The sequence below is a fragment of the Triticum aestivum genome, chromosome 4A (assembly GCF_018294505.1).
Source record: "Triticum aestivum cultivar Chinese Spring chromosome 4A, IWGSC CS RefSeq v2.1, whole genome shotgun sequence".
Taxonomy (NCBI): domain Eukaryota; kingdom Viridiplantae; phylum Streptophyta; class Magnoliopsida; order Poales; family Poaceae; genus Triticum; species Triticum aestivum.
Window position 1 is genome coordinate 73,200,837 of NC_057803.1, and position 26,875 is coordinate 73,227,711.

Consider the following 26,875-nt stretch of genomic DNA (forward strand, 5'->3'; position numbering starts at 1 on the left):
GAGGAAACTTTGAATAGCATGTGGTCCTTCTGGGTTGAACTCCCACAAGCGAAGGGGTCGGCGTTTGCAAGGCTGGACTCGACGAACCAGCATGACTTGCATTACCATAACCAAATTAAAATCTCCCTCGAAGAGATCTTGAATGCGGCTTTGCAGTATAGGCACGTCCTTGGCGGGACTCCAGCTTAGCCCTCTGCTAATCGATGACATCAGTTGTGGTGGGGGGGGGGGCGAGCGGAAAGCAGGGACAGCCACCCACTTGGCACTTCTGGGGGCTGTGATGTAAAACCACTCCCATTGCCATAATCCGGACACCTCTGGAAAGGAACCCTTTGGCCATGAAGCTCCTGCAATCTTGCTTACTAAAGCACCTCCTCACACTGCGTACTGTCCCTCGATTGTCTTCGGCTTCACATCAAAGGTCTTGAGCCACAAGCCGAAGTGAGGGGTAATGCGGAGGAAAGCCTCACACACGACAATAAATGCCGAGATGTGGAGAAAGGAGTCCGGGGCTAGATCGTGGAAGTCTAGCCCGTAATAGAACATCAAACCCCTTATGAAGGGATCCAGAGCGAGGCCTAGACCTCGGAGGAAGTGGGAGATGAACACAACATACTCGTTGGGTTCAGGAGTAGGGACGACCTGCCCTTGGGTAGGCAGCCGCTGCGAAACCTCAGCGGTCAGGTATCTGGCCTCCCTCAACTTCTTGATATCCTCTTCTGTAATGGAGGAGGGCATCCATCGGCCTTGAAGGTTGGATCCGGACATGATTGAAGATCTGGAGCACCTGACCTGGGCTTTGGGTGTTAGAACTTGAGGCGGGGGAAGGATTCGATTGAGCACGTGAGGGAAAAAAGTGAAATCCTTGGCCCTTTATAAAGAGGGTGAATATCAAGCGTCCTCTCCGTGGCCGTTTGGGACTTGCCTATAATCTAGGAGTCCTAGACATGGTTGGGTTACCCACGCCCGTATTGATGAGAATCCCGTGATAAGGGGACATGATCTTTGCTTTGACGATACGTGTCAAAAAACTACCTCGTGTTATGTGCGGGGCTAGTTAAAGGAAACGGTTCGAATAATCACCGGGCCATGACATAATGTCGTGTTGCCAAAACAAGTTAGCAAATTGGATTTGTGGAAATATTATTCTCTCTACGGTGGTATGTGGAACTTATTTTGCAGGGTCGGACACTATCCTTATATTCAAATTCTTCCGTGGTGTATTCGGAGGAGGAACCCGCCTTGCAATGCCGAAGACAATACTGCACGCCGGACTCATCGTCATTGAAAGCCTGGTTCAGGGGCTACCGAGGGAGTCCTGGATTAGGGGGTCTCCGGACAGCCGGACTATATCCATTGGCCGGATTGTTAGACTATGAAGATACAAGATTGAAGACTTCATCTCGTGTCCGGATGGGACTCTACTTGGCGTGGAAGGCAAGCTAGGCAATACGGATATGTGTATCTCCTCCTTTGTAACCGACCTTGTGTAACCCTAACCTCTCCGGTGTCTATATAAACCGGAGGATTTTAGTCCGTAGGACAACATACAATCATACCATAGGCTAGCTTCTAGGGTTTAGACTCTCTGATCTCGTGGTAGATCTACTCTTGTACTACCCATATCATCAATATTAATCAAGTAGGACGTAGGGTTTTACCTCCATCAAGAGGGCCCGAACCTGGGTAAAACATCGTGTCCCCCGCCTCCTGTTACCATCCGCCTTAGACGCACAGTTCGGGACCCCCTACCCGAGATCCGCCGGTTTTGACACCGACAGCTACCATCATCTTTCAACTTTGCTTTCTCAAGGAACGCATTAAAATTCAACAGAACAACAGTACATGCCATCTATCTACAATAACATAGACAAGCAAAATACTATCAGGTACTAAGTTCATGATAAATTTAAGTTCAATTAATCATATTACTTAAGAACTCCCACTTAGATAGACATCCCTCTAATCATCTAAGTGATCACATGATCCATATCAACTAAACCATGTCCGATCATCACGTGAGATGGAGTAGTTTTCAATGGTGAACATCACTATGTTGATCATATCTACTATATGATTCACGCTCGACCTTTCGGTCTCAGTGTTCCGAGGCCATATCTGCATATGCTAGGCTCGTCAAGTTTAACTAGAGTATTCTGCCTGTGCAAAACTGGCTTGCACCTGTTGTAGATGAACGTAGAGCTTATCACACCCGATCATCACGTGGTGTCTCGGCACGACAAACTTTGGCAATGGTGCATACTCAGGGAGAACACTTTTATCTCGAATTTTAGTGAGAGATCATCTTATAATGCTACCGTCAATCAAAGCAAAATAAGATGCATAAAAGATAAACATCACATGCAATCAATATAAGTGATATGATATGGCCATCATCATCTTGTGCTTGTGATCTCCATCTCCGAAGCACCGTCATGATCACCATCATCATCGGCGCGACACCTTGATCTCCATCATAGCATCGTTGTCATCTCACCAACTATTGCTTCTACGACTATCGCTACCGCTTAGTGATAAAGTAAAGCAATTACAAGGCGATTGCATTGTATACAATAAAGCGACAACCATATAGCTCCTGCCAATTGCCGATAACTCTGTTACAAAACATGATCATCTCATACAATATATATAGCGTCATGTCTTGACCAATCACATCACAACATGCTCTGCAAAAACAAGTTAGACATCCTCTACTTTCTTGTTGCAAATTTTACGTGGCTGCTACGGGCTTAGCAAGAACCATTCTTACCTACGCATCAAAACCACAACGATAGTACGTCAAGTTACTGATGTTTTAACCTTCTCAAGGACCGGGCGTAGCCACACTTGGCTCAACTAAAGTTGGAGAAACTGACACCCGCCAGCCACCTGTGTGCAAAGCACGTCGGTAGAACCAGTCTCACGAAAGCGTACGCGTAATGTCGGTCTGGGCCGCTTCATCCAATAATACCGCCGAAACAAAGTATGACATGCTGGTAAGCAGTATGACTTGTATCACCCACAACTCACTTGTGTTCTACTCTGCATATAACATCTACGCAATAAAACCAGGCGTGGATGCCACTGTCGGGGAACGTAGTAATTTCAAAAAAATTCCTACGCACACTCAGGATCATGGTGATGCATAGCAACGAGAGGGGAGAGTGTGTCCACATACCCTCGTACACCGAAAGCGTAAGCATTAGCACAACGCGGTTGATGTAGTCGTACGTCTTCACGATCCGATCGAGCCAAGTACCGAACGTACGACACATCCGAGTTCAGCACACGTTCAGCTCGATGACATCCCGCGAACTCCGATCCAGCAGAGCTTTACGGGAGAGTTCCGTCAGCACGACGGCGTGATAACAGTGATGATGTTGCAGCCGACGCAGGGCTTCTCCTAAGCACCGCTACGATATAACCGAGGTGGAATATGGTGGAGGAGGGGGCACCGCACATGGCTGGAATAGATCAACAGATCAACTTGTGTGTTCTAGGGTGCCCTTGCCCCCGTATATAAAGGAGCAAGGGGGGAAGGCGGCCGGCCAGGAGGAGGGCGCGCCAGGGGGAAGTCCTACTCCCACCGGGAGTAGGACTCCTCCTTTTCCTTGTTGGAGTTGGAGAGGGAAGGAAGGGAGAGAGGAGGAGAAGGAAAAAGGGGGCACCGCCCCTCCCTCCTTGTCCAATTCAGACTAGAGGGGGAGGGGTGCGCGACTGCCCTTGCCGCCCCTCCTCTTCTCCCACTAAGGCCCATGAGGCCCAATTAACTCCTCGGGGGTTCCAGTAACCCCCCGGTACTCCCGTTTTTATCCGAAACCACTCGGAACACTTCCGATGTCCGAATATAGTCATCCAATATATCAATCTTTACGTCTCGACCATTTCGAGACTCCTCGTCATGTCCGTGGTCATATCTGGGACTCCGAACTACCTTCGGTACATCAAAACACAAAAACTCATAATACCGATCGTCACCAAACTTTAAGCATGCGGACCCTACGGGTTCGAGAACTATGTAGACATGACCGAGACACGTCTCCGGTCAATAACCAATAGTGGAACCTGGATGCTCATATTGGCTCCTACATATTCTACGAAGATCTTTATCGGTCAAACCGCATAACAACATACGTTGTTCCCTTTGTCATCGGTATGTTACTTGCCCGAGATTCGATCGTCGGTATCTCAATACCTAGTTCAATCTCGTTACCGGCAAGTCTCTTTACTCGTTCCGTAATGCATCATCCCTCAACTAACTCATTAGTCACATTGTTGCAAGGCTTATAGTGATGTGCATTACCGAGAGGGCCTAGAGATACCTCTCCGACAATCGGAGTGACAAATCCTAATCTCGAAATATGCCAACTCAACAAGTACCTTCAGAGACACCTGTAGAGCACCTTTATAATCACCCAGTTACGTTGTGACGTTTGGTAGCACACAAAGTGTTCCTCCGATAAACGGGAGTTGCATAATCTCATAGTCATAGGAACATGTATAAGTCATGAAGAAAGCAATAGCAACATACTAAACGATCAAGTGCTAAGCTAACGGAATGGGTCAATTCAATCACAGCATTCTCCTAATTATGTGATCCCGTTAATCAAATGACAACTCATGTCTATGGCTAGGAAACACAACCATCTTTGATCAACGAGCTAGTCAAGTAGAGGCATACTAGTGACACTCTGTTTGTTTATGTATTCACACATGTATTATGTTTCCGGTTAATACAATTCTAGCATGAATAATAAACATTTATCATGATATAAGGAAATAAATAATAACTTTATTATTGCCTCTAGGGCATATTTCTTTCAGCCATTGGCCTCCGAGCTCGCGCCCGAGCAGTGCCTCAAGCTTCCAAGCCTCACCGGAGCTCAATGCGACCCCCAGCTCCCCTCCTAGTGCCCCTAGCCCCGGGTCCGAGTTCGCTCGACTCCCATCGCCGCCGACATCGAAGCCCAGCTCTGGCCACCTCCGCTCCTGCTATTTACTCCACCGGATGCGCTGCATCGCCAGCTAGGTGTAGCCGCAAACCGTGCACGTGTTGGTGCCATGTAGCGACCGCGCGATGAAGTTCCGCCGTTGGTTGGGTCTTCGCTAGCGTAACTTCGGCGGCGCTGATGAGTCCGGTGTCATTAGGCGCTAATGACGCTAATTAGGATAGCTTAGTGAGAATGACAGCCAGGCCCCACCATTAAGTTAACTCTGCTTAATTTTCTGTTAGGATTAGTTTAATTCCCGTGGGCCCACACGTCAGCTTTGACTGCTGATGTGGCCTTTGACTAGGCCCAGCAATCAGTGACTGCGTCGAGATGACATGTGGGCCCCTTCGTCTTCGTTGACCAGTCAACGGGTCAACGTTGACTGCTTACTTGGCAGTCAATGGGGCCCACTGTTAGACTCTGTACTGCTTTGCTGTGTACACTTTGTGTGTGCACGTAGCAATATAATCTTTATTCTCAAATTAGTATTAGTTCCATAATTTCTAGAATTGTACTAAAACTTTGTAAAATCATATAAAATAATCCATAGCTCGGGTGATAAAGTTTCATACATGAAAGTTGCTCAGAAAAATCCAACAAATCGAAATACGCAACTCGTTAGTCCGCCACACGTCCCTAGCATAGAGAACCTGCAACCGTCCCCCTCCGGTCCGTCTGTCCAAAAACGCGAAACACCGGGAATACTTTCCCGGATGTTTCCCCCTTCGCCAGTAGCACCTTGATGACCCACAAGTGTAGGGGATCTATCGTAGCCTTTTCGATAAGTAAGAGTGTAGAACCCAACGAGGAGCAGAAGGAAATGATAAGCGGTTTTCAGCAAGGTATTCTCTGTAGGCACTGACATTATCGGTAACAGATAGTTTTGTGATAAGGTAATTTGTAACGGGTAGCAAGTAATAAAAGTAAATAAGGTGCAAAAAGATGGTCCAATACTTTTTGTAGCAAACGACAAGCCTGGACAAACTCTTATATAAAGTAAAGCGCTCCCGAGGACACATGGGAATTATCGTCAAGCTAGTTCTCATCACTTTCATATGATTCGCGTTCGATACTTTGATAATTTGATATGTGGGTGGACCGGTGCTTGGGTACTGTCCTTCCTAGGACAAGCATCCCACTTATGATTAACCCCTATTGCAAGCATCTGCAACTACAACAGAAGTATTAAGGTAAACCTAACCATAGCATGAAACATATGGATCCAAATCAGCCCCTTATGAAGCAACACATAAACTAGGGTTTAAGCTTCTGTCACTCTAGCAACCCATCATCTACTTATTACTTCCCAATGCCTCCCTCTAGGCCCAAACAATGGTGAAGTGTCATGTAGTCGATGTTCACATGACACCACTAGAGGGATGACAACATACATCTTATCAAAATATCAAACGAATACCAAATTCACATGACTACTTATAGCAAGACTTCTCCCATGTCCTCAGGAACAAACGTGACTACTCACAAAGCATATTCATGTTCATAATCAGAGGGATATTAATATGCATAATGGATCTGAACATATGATCTTCCACCAAGTAAACCAACTAGCATCAACTACAAGGAGTTATCAACACTACTAGCAACCCACAGGTACCAATCTGAGGTTTGGATACAAATATTGGATACAAGAGATGAACTGGGTTTGAGATGAGATGGTGCTGGTGAAGATGTTGATGGAGATTGACACTCTCCCGATGAGAGGATCATTGGTGATGACGATGGTGATGATTCCCCCCTCCCGGAGGGAAGTTTCCCCGGCAGAACAGCTCCGCCGGAGCCCTAGATTGGTTCCGCCAAGGTTCCGTCTCGTGGCGGCGGAGTTTCGTCCCGTGAGCTTTCTTATTATTTTTTCCTCGACGAAAGACCCCATATAGCCAAAGATGGGCATCGGAGGGCCACCAGGGGGCCCACGTGGCAGGGGGGCGCGCCCCCACCCTCATGGACGGTGGGTGGCCCCCCTCTGGTACTTCTTTCCCCCAATATTTTTTATATATTCTGAAACATGCTCCCTTGAAGTTTCAGGACTTTTGGAGATGTACAGAATAGGTCTCTAATATTTGCTCCTTTTCCAGCCCAGAATTCTAGCTGCCAGCATTCCCCCTCTTCATGTAAACCTTGTAAATAAGAGAGAATAGGCATAAGTATTGTGACATAATGTGTAATGACAGCCCACAATGCAATAAATATCGATATAAAAGCATGATGCAAAATGGACGTATCAACTCCCCCAAGCTTAGACCTCGCTTGTCCTTAAACGAAAGCCGATAATGAAAAATATGTCCACATGTTTAGAGATAGAGGTGTCGATAAAATAAAATACGGACATGAGGGCATCATGATCATTCTTAGAACAACAACATATATATGGTGAACCGTATAACGAAATGCTTTGACCTCCAGCCTATTCTCACATTAGTTCAAAACATTAGTTCCGTCCCCAATTCGCCAAATGATCCCTTTCTTGAGTACTTGCAGCCCTTTTAGGATACTACGCCAAATGTAGCTCATACCCGTCATTGGTTCAGCATCTAGCAAGTTTCCACCTGGGTAATATTTGGCTCGTAAGACACGTGCACAAAGGGAGTCTGGGGCCTGGAGTAATCGCCAACTTTGGCGCGCGAGCATGGCCAAATTAAATAAGTGGAGGTCTCTAAACCCAAGACCGCCTTCCTCCTTTGATAGTTTCATTTTTTTCCCATCCGACCGAATGCATTTTCCTCTCATCTGGTTGTTGGTTCCACCAGTACCGACATATGAACTGACTTATTTCATCACACAAGGATTTAGTAAGATTGAAGCACGCCATAGCATAGGCCAGAATGGCTTGGGCAACTGCCTTAACATAAACCTCCTTCCCAGCCATAGACAAACATATTTCCATGCCTCCGTGAAGTCTGCTCACAATGATGTCCTTAATGTATGTGAAGCATTTCTTCGCTGACTTTCCAATGTATGTTGGCAACCCCAAATATTTGCCTTCCTTTGTTTCAGCACCTAGCTGAAGTTCCTGCAATAATAAGTTTTTGACACACTGTTTGGCATTGGTACTGAACATGACAGCCGACTTTTCTCTATTTATCACTTGTCCTGAGCTTTCCTCATAGGCCTGTAGGATCTCGTTAATGGCCTGCACACTATGCACTGTAGCTTCCATGACATGCAGCGGGTCGTCAGTAAAAAGGAGGTGACTGACCCGGGGAGCTTCAGGGGCAAGTTGAATACCGCGAACATGCCCTTCCATTTCCGCATGATGTAACAAAGCTGAGAAACCTTCAGCACAGATTAAGAAGAGATATGGCGAGATTGGATTGCCTTGTCGTAAACCTCTGCCTGGAAGGATGGTTTCAGTTAAGTCACCATTCAATCTAAACCGGTATGAAACAGTGGTGACACATTGCATAATAAGTTGTACAAACTCCACTGCAAAGCCCAACCTTGTCATCATTCCTTCCAAAAAGGGCCACTCAACCCGGTCGTAAGCTTTGCTCATATCTAACTTGAGAGCCATGTAAACATCTTTCCTACTCCTCTTTCTACGCATATAATGTGTCATCTCGTAGGCCAAGATAGTATTATCCGAAATCAATCGCCCCAGGACAAACACACTCTGGTTAGGCGAAATGAGCTCATCCAAGACCACCTTGAGTCGGTTGGCAAGAACTTTGGATACAAGTTTATACACCACGTTGCACAGGCTAATAGGGCGAAGATCCTTGATCCTTTCTGGGTTCCAAACCTTTGGGATGAGCACAACAATAGTTTTATTCCATCCGTCGGGTATACTGCCGCCCTGCAACACGTGTAGAACTTCTTGGACCACAACTTCTCCCACCGTACCCCAAAATCTCTTGTAGAACACTGCTGGCATACCATCAGTCCCTAGGGCTTTAAGATCACCCATATCATCTAGTGCATTCTTGATTTCCTGGGCTATGTACTCTTTTAACAAAAAATTGTTCATCCTAGGCTGTGTACTCTTTTAACAAAAAAATTGTTCATCTCAGGTGTGACTCGGGGAAGAACATGTTGTAGTACTTGCCCAATATTTGTACCTGTCATGGGGGTAAACAAGCCAAAGAAATGGTTAGATACGAGGGCTTTTAAGCTCTCCTACCCTTCTACCTCCACCCCATCATCTCCTTTTAACTTTGAGATCCGATTGTTTCTCTTTCGCGATGAGGCAAACCCATGAAAGTACTCGGTGTTTCGGTCCCCTTTCGTCAACCATCCCACATGGGCACGTTGTTTCCAGAACACGTCCAGCTGCTCCTCAAGACGCCCAAGTTTAAACCACACCACTTGCTCCTTCCTGACATTTGCTTCTGAAAGGTTGCTTCTTTGGCATTCCTCCAATTCAGCTCGTAGCTTTTTGATTCTTTTCTGTAAGTCTCCTAACACTTCTCCGCTCCATTCATCCAAGCTCCTGGACACCACCTTTAGGCGTTCCATCACCTTACCTTCACCACTCCTTGCTGCATCTTTCCACGCCTCAGTCACCACTTGTTCACAATCATCCTCAAGAAGCCAGCGAGCTTTGAACCTCTTGTTTAAGTTGTTCGGCTTTGGTCTGTTCTTTTTGGTCGCACCATGAACATCAAGGATGATCGGGCAATGGTCTGAATGTTCAGGGCAGCCGTTGCGTACCTTGTAACCTGGAAAACACATATACCATTGAGGATTTGCAACAATCCTATCAAGACGCTCACGAATGTAACCATCCAAACGGAAATTATTATTGCACCAAGTAAATGCATCACCCTCAAAACCAAGGTCGTTCAGGTTACAAAAATTTAAAGCATCACGAAACCGATCCATCTGAATTTGGGCTCTAGGCACCCCTCCTTGCTTCTCAAAGTTGTAGAGGATCTCGTTGAAATCCACCATACATATCCAGGGTAGCCTTTCTTGCTGATGTAGGGTACGTAAAAGACTCCACGTATCTTGCCTTAGTTCAGTTCTAGGCTCTCCATAGATGCCTGTAAGTATCCATTTGTATCCATCATCTTCTTAGATCGTCACATCAATGTGCATTCTTCCAAGCCATCTCAGACTCAGGTTCACTTCTCTTTTCCGAAGCATAGCCAGTCCACCACTCTTCCCGGCACAAACCTTGTAGACGAGGTGCGGCATCCCCAAGGTTTGGCAAAGTCGTTCCACTTTATTTTTATTCATCCTAGTTTCTGAAAGAAAAATTACATCGGGATCCTCCTTCTTCTAGAGTTCCAGAAGACCTCGAACTGTCGGCCTATTCCCGAGCCCCCGGCAGTTCGACACCACAATTCTCATTTCTGCTCGCGGAGCTATACTGACAGCCCCGCTTTCTCATTGATGAGAACACCCTCTCCCCCAACTCCTTATGTATCCCTCTTTAGCTTCTTTCCGTCCCCATCTCCCTCACAAAAACTGAACACACTATGGAAACTTGCCATTTGCCCTTCAGATCTTTTCTGCTCCCAACTTTTTACCTCAAGGGCAATGTCAACAATAATAGTTCATGAAAACCCACATCCAATTGGCCATATATATATATATATATATATATATATATATATATATCAGGATCTTTCCAACACATTGTGCTTGCCAAAGGATAAAATGTAAAAAGGAAAGGTGAAGATCACCATGACTCTTACATAAAGTAATAGACAAGAATAAAAGATAGGCCCTTCACACAGGGAAGTAGAGGTTGTCATGTGCTTTTATGGTTGGATGCACGAAATCTTAATGCAAAAGAACGTTACTTTATATTGCCACTTGTGATATGGACCTTTATTATGCAGTCCATCACTTTTATTTCTTCCACATCACAAGATCGTATAAAGCTTATTTTCTCCACACTAATAGGTCATACATATTTAGAGAGCAATTCTTATTGCTTGCAACGATGACAACTTACTTGAAGGATCTCACTCAATGCATAGGTAGATATGGTGGACTCTCATGGCAAACTGAGTTTACAGATATTTGGAAGCACAAGTAGTATCTCTACTTAGTGCAAAGAAATTGGCTAGCATGAGAGGGAAAGGCAAGCTCAACATGTTGGATGATCCATGACAATATAATTTATCTTAGATGTAAGAAAACATAACCCATTACATTGTCTTCCTTGTCCAACATCGACTCTTTAGCAAGTCATATTTTAATGAGCGCTTATAAAAGATGTCCAAGATAGTATATTTATATGTGAAAACCTCTCTTTCTTTATTACTTCCTATTAATTGCAATGATGACCAAAACTATGTTTGTCAACTCTCAAGAATTTTTATTCATCATACTCTTTATATGTGAGCTCATTACTCTCCATAAGATCCATATGATCTCTTTATTTCTTTTTATTCTTTCTCTTTTATTTTATTCCCTCAAGAACATAGCAAGATAATCAAGCCCTTGACTCAACACTAATCTTTATTATATATAGCTCATGGACCCGATTACATAGAAGGATCATAAAGTAAAACTCACAACTAGATCATACTAAAACTTTATTCTACTAGATCAAGATATTACCAAAAGGATCGAGCTAAGAAAAATGGTAAAGATAAAAGTGTGATGGTGATACGACATCGGGGCACTCACCCAAGCTTGGCAGTTGCCAAGGGGAGTGCCCATACTCATGTGTTTATGTCTCCTTCCTCGGAGGTGGTGATGAAGGAGTTGTTGATGATGTAGGCTTGTCGTCCATCTTCCAAGTAGGGATGGAAATTTTATCCATGGATCTGGATACCCATGGATACCTGAACTGGTTGGGCAAGGGTATGGAGCACATTTCTGCCCATGGGTCCATGGATATGGACACCCACGAACAGCCGGGTTGGGCACGGTTATAGTTTGTGCTCCATGGATATCCAATGGATACCCGTATGACATGTGGGGTCATATGCCAGTGACAGTAGAAAGAACGAATCAATGGAAAATGGCATGAAATATGCAACTTGTGCCATGAGCTATATGCTACAGAATCAACCTCTGGTATGTCACACTTAAGGACTCATCGTATTACTTGTTACCTACTTATGCATGTAGCTTATGTTGTCATTTGTGAGTGAATGATGATGAGTTGATTTGATATTTGGGAAGGCTTCATGCTGACTTTTCTATGCCCATGGAGCTCCATGGGTATGTGGGTATCTAGCGGGTTTGGGCATGGGCACAAGTTGTTCCCATGGATAATTTGGTGGATGGGCAGAGGGTAGGAATATGGGTCGTGGGTTGGATTTGGACCAGCTCCACCCTCCCCAAACCCGACCCATTTCCATCCCTGCTTCCAAGGCATAGGCTCAACATCATAGAAGGATGATCGAGTCTCCGGGATCCTCAAATCTGCAGCCAAACTCATCCTCTTGAATCTATATTCATACTCACAGTTTTGGTTTTGCAGAACATAGATCTGGGCTTGGAGGCGCTCGATTTTCTCATGAAGCTTGAAGATGGCCTCCCCAATGTTCTTGTCATCCAGCTTGTGGTTGTTGATGAACTCCATGATCATTATATGATTGGAGTCGAGTCCATGTTCCACCATCTCCTGGCACTTGAAAACTTGTTGCTCCAATGCCTCGAGTCTTGTCTCCATGCTTCCGGTCCTCCTTGGTCCCTCAACATCGCGGATGTGCAGCAACCCCTCACGCATCTCAATGGTTTGAGGGTGTTGCAGCACCTCCGCGAGGTAGGGGTTGATTACCGTCTCGAAGAACTTGTCCTTGGGGGCACTTGAAGATGCCATGGCGATCTAGATCTGTCAGAAAAACAGCTCGAAACAAAGACATGAGATATTTGTGTGATACGGTGGTCAAAACCTTCAGGAGATTATATAATGATTTTTTACCGACCAAAAGAAGTATCATGCAAGAAAACAGAGTCCGGAGAGCACACGAGGTGCCCACAAGGCAGGGGGCGCGCCCAGGGGGGTAGGGCGCGCCCTCCACCCTCGTGGAAGCCTCGTGTCCTTTCCGGTCTGCTTCTTATTTCCTATTTTCTTAAATATTCCAAAACGGATAAAAATTGCCATTAGAACTGTTTTGGAGTCGGTTTACTTACCGTACCACGTACCTATTCCTTTTCGGGGTTTGAAATGTTCTGGAAAGTGTCCCTTATGTATTCCTCCGGGGTTACGGTTTCAATAACATTAGTTTCAACATTTATGGGATTACCTGAGATATAATGTTTGATTCTTTGACTGTTCACCACCTTCGGATTTGTGCCTTCGAAGTTGTTGATTTTTATGGCACCAGAACGATAGACCTCCTTGATGATGTAAGGACCTTCCCATTTAGAGAGGAGTTTGCCTGCAAAATCCTTAAACGAGAGTTGTATAGCAATACATAATCACCTACATTAAACTCACGTTTTTGTATCCTTTGGTCATGCCATCTTTTAACTTTTTCTTTAAACAGTTTGTCATTCTCGTAGGTCTGGGTTCTCCATTCATCAAGCTAGCTAATGTCAAAAAGTCTCTTCTCACCGGCAAGTTTGAAGTCATAGTTGAGCTCTTTAATAGCCCAATATGCCTTATGTTCTAATTCAAGAGGTAAGTGACAAGCTTTACCATAAACCATTTTATACGGAGACATACCCATAGGATTTTTATATGCAGTTCTATAAGCCCATAATGCATCACCAAGTTTCTTGGACCAATTCTTTCTAGATCTATTGACAGTCTTCTGCAAAATTAATTTAAGCTCTCTATTGCTAAGTTCTACTTGACCACTAGAATGTGGATGGTATGGAGATGCAATTCTATGATTAACATCATACTTAGCAAGCATTTTACGGAAAGCACCATGAATAAAATGTGAACCACCATCAGTCATTAAATATCTAGGGACTCCAAACCTCGGAAAAACAACTTCTTTAAGCATCTTAATAAAGGTGTTATGATTAGCACTACTAGCTGGGATAGCCTCTACCCACTTAGTAACGTAATCAACAACAACTAAAATATGTGTATACCCATTAGAGGAAGGAAAAGGTCCCATATAATCAAAGCTCCGGACATCAAATGGTTCAATAACAACTGTATAATCCATAGGCATTTCTTGACATCTACTAATATTACCAATTCTTTGACATTCATCACAAGACAAGACAAACTTACGGGCATCCTTGAAGAGAGTAGGCCAATAAAAACCAGATTGCAATACCTTGTGTGCAGTTCTATCTCCAGCGTGGTGTCCTCCATAAGCCTCAGAGTGACACTTGCGTAGGATCTGTTCCTGTTCATGCTCAGGTACACAACGTCTAATAACACCATCTACTCCTTCTTTATAAAGATGTGGGTCATCCCAGAAGTAATGTCTTAAATCATAGAAGAACTTTTTCTTTTGCTGGTATGTGAAACTAGGTTGCATAAATTTAGCAACAATATAATTAGCATAATCAGCATACCATGGAGCAGTACGAGAAGCATTTATGACAACTATTGTTCATCAGGAAAGCTATCATCAATAGGTAGTGGGTCATCAAGAACATTCTCTAACCTAGACAAGTTGTCTGCAACGGGGTTCTCAGCTCCCTTTCTATCAATAGTATCCAAGTCAAATTCTTGTAGCAAGAGGACCCATCTAATAAGTCTAGGCTTAGCATCTTTCCTTTCCATAAGATATTTAATAGCAGCATGATTAGTGTGAATAGTTACTTTAGAATCAACAATATAAGGTCTGAACTTATCACAAGCAAATACAACTGCTAAAAATTCTTTTTCAGTAGTAGCATAATTTCTTTGAGCAATGTCTAGAGTTTTACTAGCATATTGGATAACATTTAATTTCTTATCAACTCTTTGTCCTAGAACAGCCCCTAAAGCATAATCACTAGCATCACACATAATTTCAAATGGTAAATTCCAATCAGGAGGCTGAACAATAGGTACAGAAACCAAAGCTTTCTTAAGTATTTCAAATGCTTATACATAGTCATCATCAAAGACAAAAGGAACATCTTTTTGTAAGAGATTAGTCAAAGGCCGAGAAATTTTAGAGAAGTCCTTAATGAACCTCCTACAAAAACCGACATGACCAAGGAAACTTCTTATACCTTTAATGTCCTTAGGACACAACATCTTTTCAATAGCATCAACTTTAGCTTTATCAACTTCAATACGTCTTTCAGAAATTTTATGCCCCAAGATAATACCTTCATTAACCATAAAGTGGCACTTCTCCCAATTCAAGACAAGATTAGTTTCTTCACATCTCTGCAAAACTCGATCAAGGTTGCTTAAGCAATCATCAAAAGAAGTTCCGTAAATAGAGAAATCATCCATGAAATTCTCAACAATCTTTTCACAAAAGTCAGAGAATATAGCAGTCATACATCTTTGAAAAGTAGCAGGTGCATTACATAAACCAAAAGGCATACGTCTATAAGCTAAGGTACCGAAAGGGCAAGTAAAAGTTGTCTTCTCTTGATCCTCTTTTGACACAGGTATCTGAGAGAAACCAGAATAACCATCTAGAAAGCAAAAATGTGTATGCTTGGATAATCTTTCTAGCATTTGATCTATAAAAGGTAACGGGTAATGATCCTTTTTAGCGGCTTTATTTAATTTGTGGAAATCAATTACCATTCTATAACCTGTCACAATTCTTTGTGGGATCAATTCATCTTTCTCATTAGGAACAACAGTAATACCTCCCTTCTTAGGGACATAATGGACAGGACTTACCCATTGACTATCAGCAACGGGATAAATTACACCTGCCTCTAGAAGCTTTAGTATTTCTTTTCTTACCACTTCTTTCATCTTGGGATTTAACCATCATTGGTGATCAACGACTGATTTAGCATCCTTCTCCAATTTTATTTTATGCTGGCATAGAGTGGGACTAATGCCCTAAAGATCATCAAGAGTATATCCAATAGTAGCATGGTGGTTCTTCAGAGTTTTCAATAATTTCTTTTCTTCATGCTCTGAAAGGTTAGCATTAATAATAACAGGATATATCTCTTTCTCATCAAGATAAGCATATTTGAGAGTATCAGGAAAAGGTTTAAGCTCAAACATGGGATCACCCTTGGGTAGAGGAGGATCCCCTAGGATTTCAACAGGAAAGTTGTGTTTCAAAATAGGTCCCTGTTTAAATAATACTTCATCTATTTCCCTTCTTTCATTCATAAACATATCACTTTCACGGTCTAGCAGGTATTGTTCTAAAGGATCAGTAGGAGGCACGACAATAGAATCAAGACCAATAATTTCATCTTTACTAGGCAATTCTTTATCATGGGGTTGTCTACGAAATTTAGCAAAATTAAACTCATGAGACATATCCCCTAAACCAACAGAAACAATATCCTTTTGCAGTCTATCTTAGCATTAACAGTATTCAAGAAGGGTCTACCAAATATAATGGGACAAAAGTCATCTTGTGGGGAACCAAGAACAAGAAAATCAGTAGGATATTTAACTTTCCCACACAAGACTTCAACATCTCTAACAATCCCAACCGGTGAAATAGTATCTCTATTGGCAAGCTTAATGGTAACATCAATACCTTCTAACTTAGCAGGTGTAATATCATGCCTAATTTCTTCATAAAGAATGAGGTATTGCACTAGCACTAGCACCCATATCACATAAGCCATGATAGCAATGATCTCCTATTTTAACAGAAATAACAGGCATGCCTACAACATGTCTATGTTTATTTTTAGTATCAGGTCTAGCAGTTCTAGCAGATTCATTGCAGAAGTAAATAACATGCCCATCAATATTATCAGCCAAGAGATCTTTAACCATATCAACATTAGGTTCAACTTTAATTAGCTCAGGGGGTTTATGCGTCTTAATATTACTTTTGTTGACCACAGTTGAAGCTTTAGCATGATCCTTTATTCTAACAGGGAAAGGTGGTTTCTCAATATAAGCAGTAGGAACAACAGGATCATTATAAGTGATAGTCTTTTCTTCAACTTTAATAGGTGCAACTACTTTTACTTCAATGGGAGGATTATATTTAAACCACTTCTCCTTAGGGAGATCAACATGAGTAGCAAAGGATTCACAGAAAGAAGCTACTATCTCAGAGTCAAGTCCATATTTAGTGCTAAATTCACGCAAAGCATCGGTATCCATAAAAGATTTAACACAATCAAACTTAGGTGTCATGCCTGACTCCTTACCTTCATCGAGGTCCCAATCTTCAGAGTTGTGTTTAATTCTTTCCAATAAATCCCATTTGAATTCAATAGTCTTCATCATAAAAGATCCAGTACAAGAAGTATCGAGCATGGAGCGATTACTCAGAGAAAGTCGAGCATAATTTTTTTGAATAATCATTTCTTTTGAGAGCTCATGATTGGGCATGAATATAACATTGACTTAAGCCTCCCCCAAGCTTGAGCGATACTTTCTCCTTCGCGAGGCCAAAAATTATATATATAATTACAATCACGATGAACCAGATGCATAGGATAAAACTTCTGATGAAATTCCAATTTCAATCGTTGGTAGTTCCATGATCCAATATCATCACATAGCCTCAACCATGTCAATGCATCTCCCTTCAAAGATAAAGGGAAGACCTTCTTCTTGATAACATCCTCGGGCATACCTGCAAGCTTAAATAATCCATAAACTTCATCCACATAGATTAAGTGCAAATCGGGATATAATGTTCTGTCACCTGTGAAAGGATTAGCTAGCAGTTTCTCTATCATACCCGAAGGAATTTCAAAGTAAAAAATTTCAGTAGGTTCAGTAGGTTGAGGAGCAACTCTTTGCTCTACTGGTCGGGGTGAAGATACCCCGAACAAGCCCCACAAAGGATTATGTTCCATAGTAACAAGTGACAATAAATTTCAGCACACTATATAAATTTATACTTACCAAATTTCACCTACCAAAGGCGCTTCACTCCTCGACAATGACGACAGAAAAGAGTCTTGATGACCCACAAGTGTACGGGATCTATCATAGCCTTTTCGATAAGTAAGAGTGTCGAACCCAACGAGGAGCAGAAGGAAATGATAAAGCGGTTTTCAGCAAGGTATTCTCTGCAAGCACAGAAATTATCGATAACAGATAGTTTTGTGATAAGGTAATTTATAACGGGTAGCAAGTAATAAAAGTAAATAAGGTGCAGCAAGATGGCCCAATCCTTTTTGTAGCAAAGGACAAGCCTGGACAAACTCTTATATAAAGTAAAGCGCTCCCGAGGACACATGGGAATTATCGTCAAGCTAGTTTTCATCACGTTCATATGATTCGCGTTCGGTACTTTGATAATTTGATATGTGGGTGGACCGGTGCTTGGGTACTGTCCTTCCTTGGACAAGCATCCCACTTATGATTAACCCCTATTGCAAGCATATGCAACTACAACAGAAGTATTAAGGTAAAACTAACCATAGCATGAAACATATGGATCCAAATCAGCCCCTTACGAAGCAACACATAAACTAGGGTTTAAGCTTCTGTCACTCTAGCAACCCATCATCTACTTATTACTTCCAAATGCCTCCCTCTAGGCCCAAACAATGATGAAGAGTCATGTAGTTGATGTTCACATGACACCACTAAAGGGATGACAACATACATCTCATCAAAATATCGAACGAATACCAAATTCACATGACTACTTATAGCAAGATTTCTCGCATGTCCTCAGGAACAAACGTAACTACTCATAAAGCATATTCATGTTCATAATCAGAGGGGTATTAATATGCATAATGGATCTGAACATATGATCTTCCACCAAGTAAACCAACTAGCATCAACTACAGGGAGTAATCAACACTACTAGCAACCCACAGGTACCAATCTAAGGTTTGGATACAAAGATTGGATACAAGAGATGAACTAGAGTTTGAGATGAGATGGTGGTGGTGAATATGTTGATGGAGATTGACCCCCTCCCGATGAGAGGATTGTTGGTGATGACGATGGTGATGATTTCCCCCTCCCGGAGGGAAGTTTCCCCGGCAGAACAGCTCCGCCGGAGCCCTAGATTGGTTCCGCCTCATGGCGGCGGAGTTTCGTCCCGTGAGCTTGCTTATTATTTTTTTCCTTGACGAAAGACCCCATATAGCCAAAGATGGGCATTGGAGGGCCACCAGGGGGGCCATGAGGCAGGGGGCGCGCCCTACCCCCTGGGCGCGCCCCCACCCTCGTGGACGGTGGGTGGCCCCCCTTTGCTACTTCTTTTGCCCAATATTTTTTATATATTCTGAAACATGCTCCCGTGAAGTTTCAGGACTTTTGGAGATGTGCAAAATAGGTCTCTAATGTTTGCTCCTTTTCCAGCCCAGAATTCCAGCTGTCGGCATTCCCCTCTTCATGTAAACCTTATAAAATAAGAGAGAATAGGCATAAGTATTGTGACATAATGTGTAATAACAGCCCATAATGCAATAAATATCAATATAAAAGCATGATGCAAAATGGACGTATCACACCTAGTACTGCGTTAGGTCACCCGTAGCACTATGTATTGTCATGTTATGTTTTTGTGATGCTTTGTTTGCTCCGTATTTACTGTTTCTTCCCCTCTTCTTCTCCGGTAGACCTCGAGCCAACGCTGATGCCCCTGAGTACGACTACGTCGACGACGACCCCTCCTCCTTGCCAGGGCAACCAGGAAAGCCCCCCTTGATCAACCCGATATCGCCTATTCTTCTCTCTACTGCTTGCATTAGAGTAGTGTAGCATGTTACTGCTTTCTGATAATCCTATTTTGATGCATATAGCCTGTCTTTGCTACTATTGTTGTTACCTTTACCTGCAATCCTAAATGCATAGTATAGGATGCTAGTATTCCATCAGTGGCCCTACATTTTTGTCCGTCTGCCATGCTATACTATCGGGTCGTGATCACTTGGGAGGTGATCATGGGTATACACTTATATACATAATATGTGATACATGTGGTGACTAAAGTCGGGTCGGCTCATAGAGTACCCGCAAGTGATTCCGATGTGGCGGCTGAAAGGGCAGGTGGTTCCATCCTGGTAGTGGCGGGCATGGGTTCCCGACGGCCCCCGACTGTTACTTTGTGGCGGAGCGACAGGGCAGGTTGAGACCATCTAGGAGAGAGGTGGGCCTAGCCCTGGTCGGCGTCCGCAGGTACATCAATTAACACGCTTAATGAGATCTTGGTATTTGATCTGAGTCAGGCCACTGGCCTATACACTAATCAACTACGCGGGAACAGTTCTGGGCACTCGACGTCATGGTATCAGCCGAAGCCTTCTTGACATTAGCGACTGAGCGGCGCGCCGGGTTGGACCGCGTAATGCAACTTCCTTTGTAATGGAGGTTGCTAGGTCTGCTCATCGACCGCGTACGCAACATGTAGGTGTGCAATGGGCGATGAGCCCAGACCCCTGCGCGCTTAGGATTTAGACCGGCGTGCTGACCTCTCTGTTGTGCCTAGGTAGGGCTGCGACGTGTTGATCTTCCGAGGCCGGGCATGGCACAGGAAAGTGTGTACGACCAAAGGGGATCGAGCATGTTGGGAAATGTGGTGCACCCCTACAAGGAAGTTTATCTATTCGAATAGCCGTGTCCCTTGGTAAAAGGACAACCCAGAGTTGTTACTCTTGACCTTATGACAACTAGAACCAGATACTTAATAAAATACACCCTTTCAAGTGCCAGATACAGCCCGGTGATCGCTCTCTCACAGGGCGACGAGGGGAGGATCGCCGGGTAGGATTATGCTATACAATGCTACTTGGTGAACTTACCATCTACTCTCTCCTATATACTTCAAGATGGAGGCTGCCAAAAGCGTAGTCTTCGATATGACTAGCTATCCCCCTCTTATTCTGGCATTCTGCAGTTCAGTCCACAGATACTACCCATTTCATTGATACCAATGCATATGTAGTGTAGATCCTTGCTTGCAAGTACTTTGGATGAGTACTCGCGGTTGCTTTGCTACTTCTTTTTCCCCTTTTTTCGGTTATTGCGATCATATGATAGAGTCCAGGAGCCAGAGGATCCCGAGGATGTTTCTACGTAGAGTTCGGCTTCGAGGAGTAGTTAGGAGGTCCCAGGCAGGAGGCCTCGCCTTTTCGATCGTTGCTACTTTGGTGCTAGCCTTCTTAAGGCAAATTTGTTTAACTCACGTCTGTACTCAAATATTGTTGCTGCCGCTGACTCTCGTGTATTCGAGCTATGTATTCGAGCCCTCGAGGCCCTTGGCTTGTAATATAAAGCTTGTATTATTTTTAATTTGTGTCTAGAGTTGTGTTGTGATATCTTCCCATGAGTCCTTGATCTTGATCGTACACATTTGCGTGTATGATTAGTGTACGGTCAAATCGGGGGCGTCACAGCACTCAAGATGAAAGAACAATGCCTTATTCATTGGAGGTGATTTTCAAGCAACTCAAGAAACCTGGAAGAATCTAGAAGATCTTTGATGTCGATTTCCGATGACAATACCTTAGGGACAAGACACCTATGACCAGTCTCACACGTTGATGCACGATAGAGATAAGGAAGACAATGGGCTTCAAAGGCCATTGGCGGAGCTACATGCATTGCAAGGGGGGCGTTGTCCCCTCCCAGCCCCCTCCCACCCTAAATATTTAGTGAAATAAAAAAATAGACGCTTGAAGAGTGCAGTCATTTGGGCCCACCAATGATGCATATTTTCTCTTTGCCCACCTCCCCTTGCTTCTCTCTTAGCTCCACCATCGCTGAAGGCCAACTCGAGCAAAGACGCCTAGCCATCAATTCATAGACCCAAGTGGGCCACCTACATTTTTTTGAGGGACAAGTATGCCACCTACATGTTTCAACTCAAGAAAGAGAGCCACACAACATCAGCCTTTTAAAACGTCAATGAGCATCTCTAGGATGAAGAAAGGCAACAATGGCTTCATGTGTATGTTCCTCTTTATTCTTCCTCCTCGACACGTCGCATATGTGATAACTACCTGGATCAAACCATGTGAACTTGTGATCGTAATTTGGAATGAGTTCCTAGCGCCACGGGGTGTAAATGAAATGAAAAAAATAGAAGAACTCAAAAAGATGCGCACACATCTCGAGATGGAACATCCGTGTAGATAGTTAATGTAACCATGTGTACAAGTAGTACAAAATCAATATTGATATCTTCATGTGATTTTTTAGAAGTTCTTACATATTTTTCTCCTAAAACAAAGAAGTGAAGAAAGAAAAGAAAAGTGGGAATGAACAGAAAGCAAATCGAAAAGAAAGGGGCCGTCCCCGACTTGCGCCACCATGGAAATGGTGGAGGCGGACGCGGCGGCGGCGGCAAGCGCGTGGCCTGGTTCCTCCCGCCGCAGCCACCTCCTCCAGTTCCTCCTCCACGCCTCCAACGTAAGCATTCATCTCCCTCCGTTGTCCGCGACCCCGACCGAACTCAGTCTCACCCGCTGCCGTCCGCGATTTCCTTGTAGCGGCTCGACCTCCGGCCCATCGTCAAGTACTCCGCGCTCTCTTTCTTCGACGGACGCTTCCTCCCCGCGCTTCCGAGGTGAGAGGTGACGGCGGTCGATCTCCCACTCCTAGACACAATTTCTAGTTTTGGTTGGGGCGAGCTTTTCCTTCTTGACATGTTCGTGGCAGGAAGATGGGGTTCTACGGCGCACGAAGTGGACGGGCCATCAGGTCGTGGCTGATCGAGCCCCTCAGGGACAGCAACCTGGAGCTCTTCGTGCTCGTCGCGGTGTGGATCGCCAGCAAGGTGATACCGTGAGCATCTCAGCAAACTCTCTGTGCATGCATGCCATGGGGGAGCATCATTACCTTCCTTTTCGTGATGTTTTCTGTTTCAGATCCATGAGATGAGGCCACTGTCGGTGAAGAGCCTCAAGGCGCTCAGCGACCGCATCATCGCCGACCAGCATTTCACATGCCGTGATTTCGCGGATGCTGTGAGTTCGTGGTGCATTGTTCTCTTTCATTTTGGTTCCTGATTATGCGGACTGAAGGTGTTTGTTGTACTGCCGCAGGAGCTGGTGTTCATGGAGGTAAAGCCTCTGGGCTAGCGCTGGAATGTTTGCTTTGTATTGCTTTCGTCTTCCCACACTATGAAATCGTTGTTTGTTGAGTGGTCTGTAGGTAGTGGATTATAATGTTGGGTGTTCCAACATTGCTTTCATATACCTGGAGCAGCTTCTCATTCAGTTCAGGTTCATCAAATTGCTTAATTCATTCGCTAATCACTGACCAGTACTCCAATTGTTAATACTTTCATTAGGAGCAATTCTTATAGCCTTTTAGAACCGTTATATACAATACTGAATTACTAGTTTGTGGTGAACATGTATCATCTTGTAACTCTGAAGTTCTGTAAGGTACACATCCATTTATATTGGGCAATGCATTATATGAGAAACCACAGTACCACACACCACATGCAGGTTCAGTAATTAGTCACTAGAATTAGAATCTGTTGCATTCAGTTTCTCACTTCCCCCTGAGCAGTGCACTTGACTCTTTGTAAGTTTTTAGTTGGTGCACAGACACAGTACACACCACCATTTGTTTACCAATCCCACGAAGTTACACTGTTAGTGCTTAGCACTACAATAATTTTGCTGATGTGTAGAAAGTATTAAACCATGAACATATGCTGCTCATATGTTCTTATTGTTCTGGATTCTCAGTACATGTGAAACGTAAGTATAGAATTTCAAATAACGTGCTGCTTATTTTCTTCTTCACTGACAGGGAAATATCGAAGTTGGGTGATCTTTTAAGTATGGATGTGTGCATGGAAATTTTGGATGTTCTTTATGAGACCGAAGATACCTCATGGCTTTTTGACTTTCCCTGTCCACTTGCTGCTTCAACTCTTGTATGTTCCCTAAATGCAGCATTCCCACTGACATTGAAAAGATGATAGATAGAGCTGCGACAATGTTATGCCTAACGCTGTCTGTCTCTTTTCTCTTAAGGTTACTGCATATGTTATGTCAGTTCCTAAGCAGACATGGGAGTTTCCAATCCTTCCTTGGGGTAAGCCATTAGCTGCGTGCTTCACTTTATTTATGTATGGTCCGGCAAAGAACCGCATTAATAGTTTCTTTGGTTTTTGTGATTTTTATCTCGAGTGAAACCATGAGCACTGAAATGTTTCTACTTTCTTCAGTTAAGACATTTTTGTTGACATCTTCTTTAGTTAAGACTTATTGTTCCCTGTGGTCATATACTACTAATGAATGAACAGCATGCCTTTAGATGGATTAGGCCTGCATATGTAAGAATTGTGTGTCTAATGCACTGATTTGCTGAATCAGTAAGGTTCTGACATTCATCACACACCTTCTAACAATATCTGCACTTTGCAGTCCGATTTACCACATCATATGCTGAAGAAGAGATCATGAAGATTGTTATGACAATTCTCATGCATGTACTCAAACCGGATGAAATCAAAGAGAAGAACAAGAGAGAGTTCAGTATCTGAGGCTCATTGCAAACTGTTTATGTGTAGAGCAAAAGTAGTTGTGTCCAAATTTTACCAGTGGTAAGTACTAACACCGTGCAACCAAGTGATTGTGTAGAAGATAGTGCAGCTTGTTTGCATCCACAATGTGGGATTAAGATTTCCAAAATTGCCGTGGCCGCTAATTAGACCTGTAAAAAAAATTGTTGCTGAATGTATTGTTGCCACACGAGTACATGACAATTCAGCTCAGATGACTGACTGACTCATGCCGTGATGCTAGATCTCTCCTTGATCCTCGTGTCCATGTGCCACTCACCAATTTTCTTTCCATTTGATGGTTATGATGACATCAAGACTCTTGGATTCTGCTTTTGTCTTCCTGCAATTGTATAACATGACATGAAACAATTTTATTCAGCGTATCATGACAAGCATGACCCGTCAACTCTTCATGAGTTTTGATATGATATTCTCATACTGAAGATACTCCTTGTTCCATAATTGGAAGGAGAATGATTTGAAGATGTTCCTTTTTTCATAATTGAAAGTCACTTTCCCATAATTGAAGGAAACTTCATACTATAACAGAAGAATGAAAAACAGTATATATGGGGGTCCCGGGAGTCGGTACTCTGCAGGGGTGGGAGTGTTGCTACTTGCAACCGCCTCCACAGGCCATCAGCTTTCTTTATATTTGATGGCTTTTGTCTTGGTGCAATTGCAAAATATGACACGAAACGACTTATTCAGCATATCATGACGGGCATGACCTCTCAACTCTTAATTGGAACTGATAAAGAGTTGATGGGATATTCTCATATTGAAGATACTCCTTGTTCCATAATTGAAAAGGAAAAAGAGCTGAAGATATTCCCTTTTCCATAATTGAAACAAAGAAAGTTTGTATAGACTGAAAGATCATATTTATGGGGCCCTAGGAGCAGGTGCTCGGTAGGGGTAGGAGTGTTGCTACTTGCAACCGCTTCCGCAAGCCATTGAATTGAATTGAATTGAATGGACAAGAGTCAATATTCTCAAGCTAAAAGGAAGAGGAGGGAGCCGACATGCCCTCGAGTTTATTGATCATCATCATATCAGGCATCACGCAATTCCAATCATGTCTTCTGTCTCTCCGTACCGTATCGAACTCAATAAACACGTACATTATTTTCTCAACATCTGTTGCGTGGTCAGTGTCCAAGCGTGCAACTTGCTATGCAGCTGCGGTTGTTTAATGCGTCGGCACCAATCTTTGCAGCCTGCTCCATGCATGGATTGCATGAACAAACAGAGACCAAGGCAAAATTTAAAATTGCCGCTGCAGAATAATGCTAGTCCGTTGGTTACATGTCTCCTCCGGAACCTTTTCGTCGGTCGTTGGTTGGCCTCACAACTATTACATCAAAAATCGAACCGCATTTTTTGCCGTTTTGCCTCAAACTGGGATGAGATCATCACCAACCGGAGCACTTCGCCGGAGACGCTTCGACGGGGCAGAAAAGGGGCTTCTGAACCGACGATGATTCCTGCCATGAGACCGCGATGTGCCACCTCGAGAAATGGGAACCCGCCGGCTGCCGGCGGTTCGCCGTGACGGGCCACACGTGCAGGGCGTGCCTCTCTTATACTACTGCTGCTGCCCTGCCAATGACGTGCCTTGGGCACTTGATCTGCATGCCGGATTAAGCCCAGCTACCAGTCAAAGAGCAGGGTTCGGTTCTGTGTAGTGATGTTTGTCTGATGTAAACAGCATTTTCTTTTTATTACTAAAATAAACTGTAGTGTGCGCTTTGTTTTATGGGAAGAATAAACCATCGTGATCGACCTAGTTAGTAGCCTAGCCTTAGGATTTGACATGCTTTTATAGGCCTAATGATAGGCAGAGTCAGCTCATGTTAGCTTGGAAGGTAGACTTAGTAAAGTGAAGTGGACCTCAGAATTGACTAGCCTTGTTTTAGCACCTCCACTAAATAAAGGAAACTGTCATTGACCCTACGTATTTTCGTACGGGGAGTACTACAGAAGATTGACGGTTTGTGGTTTTCGATCACGGCCAGGGGTTTGCGCATCGCCCCCTGTGCCAGCCGGGGAATCTCTGGATGACGTCATAATCAGCCAACTAAACGTTTTAGTAATAAAAATATTAAGATGACAGTACAAACATAAAAGGTGTCGTGGTGTAGTTGGTTAGCACATCAGTTTAACACGCTGAGGATCCCCGGTTCAAATCCGGGCGACGCCACAGCTTTTTACATGGCATTTTCCTCTTTTTCGGGGGAATTATTCTTATTATTTGATTTGCCTTTTTCTCTCTCTCTTTCTCTTATTGCCAAGTGCCAACTGAGTTGTTTATTACCCAAAAATAATTGAAAGGGTGTGTATTTACCTGCTATTTTTCCCAAATTCATTTACTCTTTGTTTTTTCTCTTTATTGTGCCAACCGAGCTATTAATGATGGTGTTAATTTTTAACAAAAGATGATGGTGTTAATTA

The 26,875-nt window shown here is 43.6% G+C and overlaps 1 protein-coding gene and 1 non-coding gene across 2 annotated transcripts; both read left to right on the forward strand.

Moving 5' to 3' along the window:
- The first annotated feature begins 22,206 nt into the window (after positions 1-22,206).
- LOC123083733 (cyclin-J18-like) lies at positions 22,207-24,775 on the forward strand. Its single transcript, XM_044505680.1, has 9 exons — positions 22,207-22,305; positions 22,386-22,462; positions 22,555-22,672; positions 22,764-22,862; positions 22,941-22,958; positions 23,050-23,120; positions 23,662-23,788; positions 23,889-23,949; positions 24,663-24,775. The coding sequence occupies exons 1-9, from the start codon at positions 22,207-22,209 to the stop codon at positions 24,773-24,775; spliced, it is 783 nt and encodes a 260-aa protein (XP_044361615.1).
- A 1,775-nt stretch (positions 24,776-26,550) lies between these two features.
- On the forward strand, positions 26,551-26,624 carry TRNAV-AAC (transfer RNA valine (anticodon AAC)). The gene has a single exon. It is a non-coding gene; the product is annotated as a tRNA-Val (tRNA).
- Positions 26,625-26,875: the final 251 nt, after the last annotated feature.

What these genes read in the sequence shown, in the direction of transcription:
- LOC123083733 (XM_044505680.1), top strand. Translation starts at nt 22,207, where the DNA reads ATGGAAATGGTGGAGGCGGACGCGGCGGCGGCGGCAAGCGCGTGGCCT. An exon ending in TCCTCCTCCACGCCTCCAAC is followed by an intron (nt 22,306 to 22,385) that starts GTAAGCATTCAT and finishes ATTTCCTTGTAG; the next exon opens with CGGCTCGACCTCCGGCCCAT. An exon ending in CACTTGCTGCTTCAACTCTT is followed by an intron (nt 23,789 to 23,888) that starts GTATGTTCCCTA and finishes TTTTCTCTTAAG; the next exon opens with GTTACTGCATATGTTATGTC.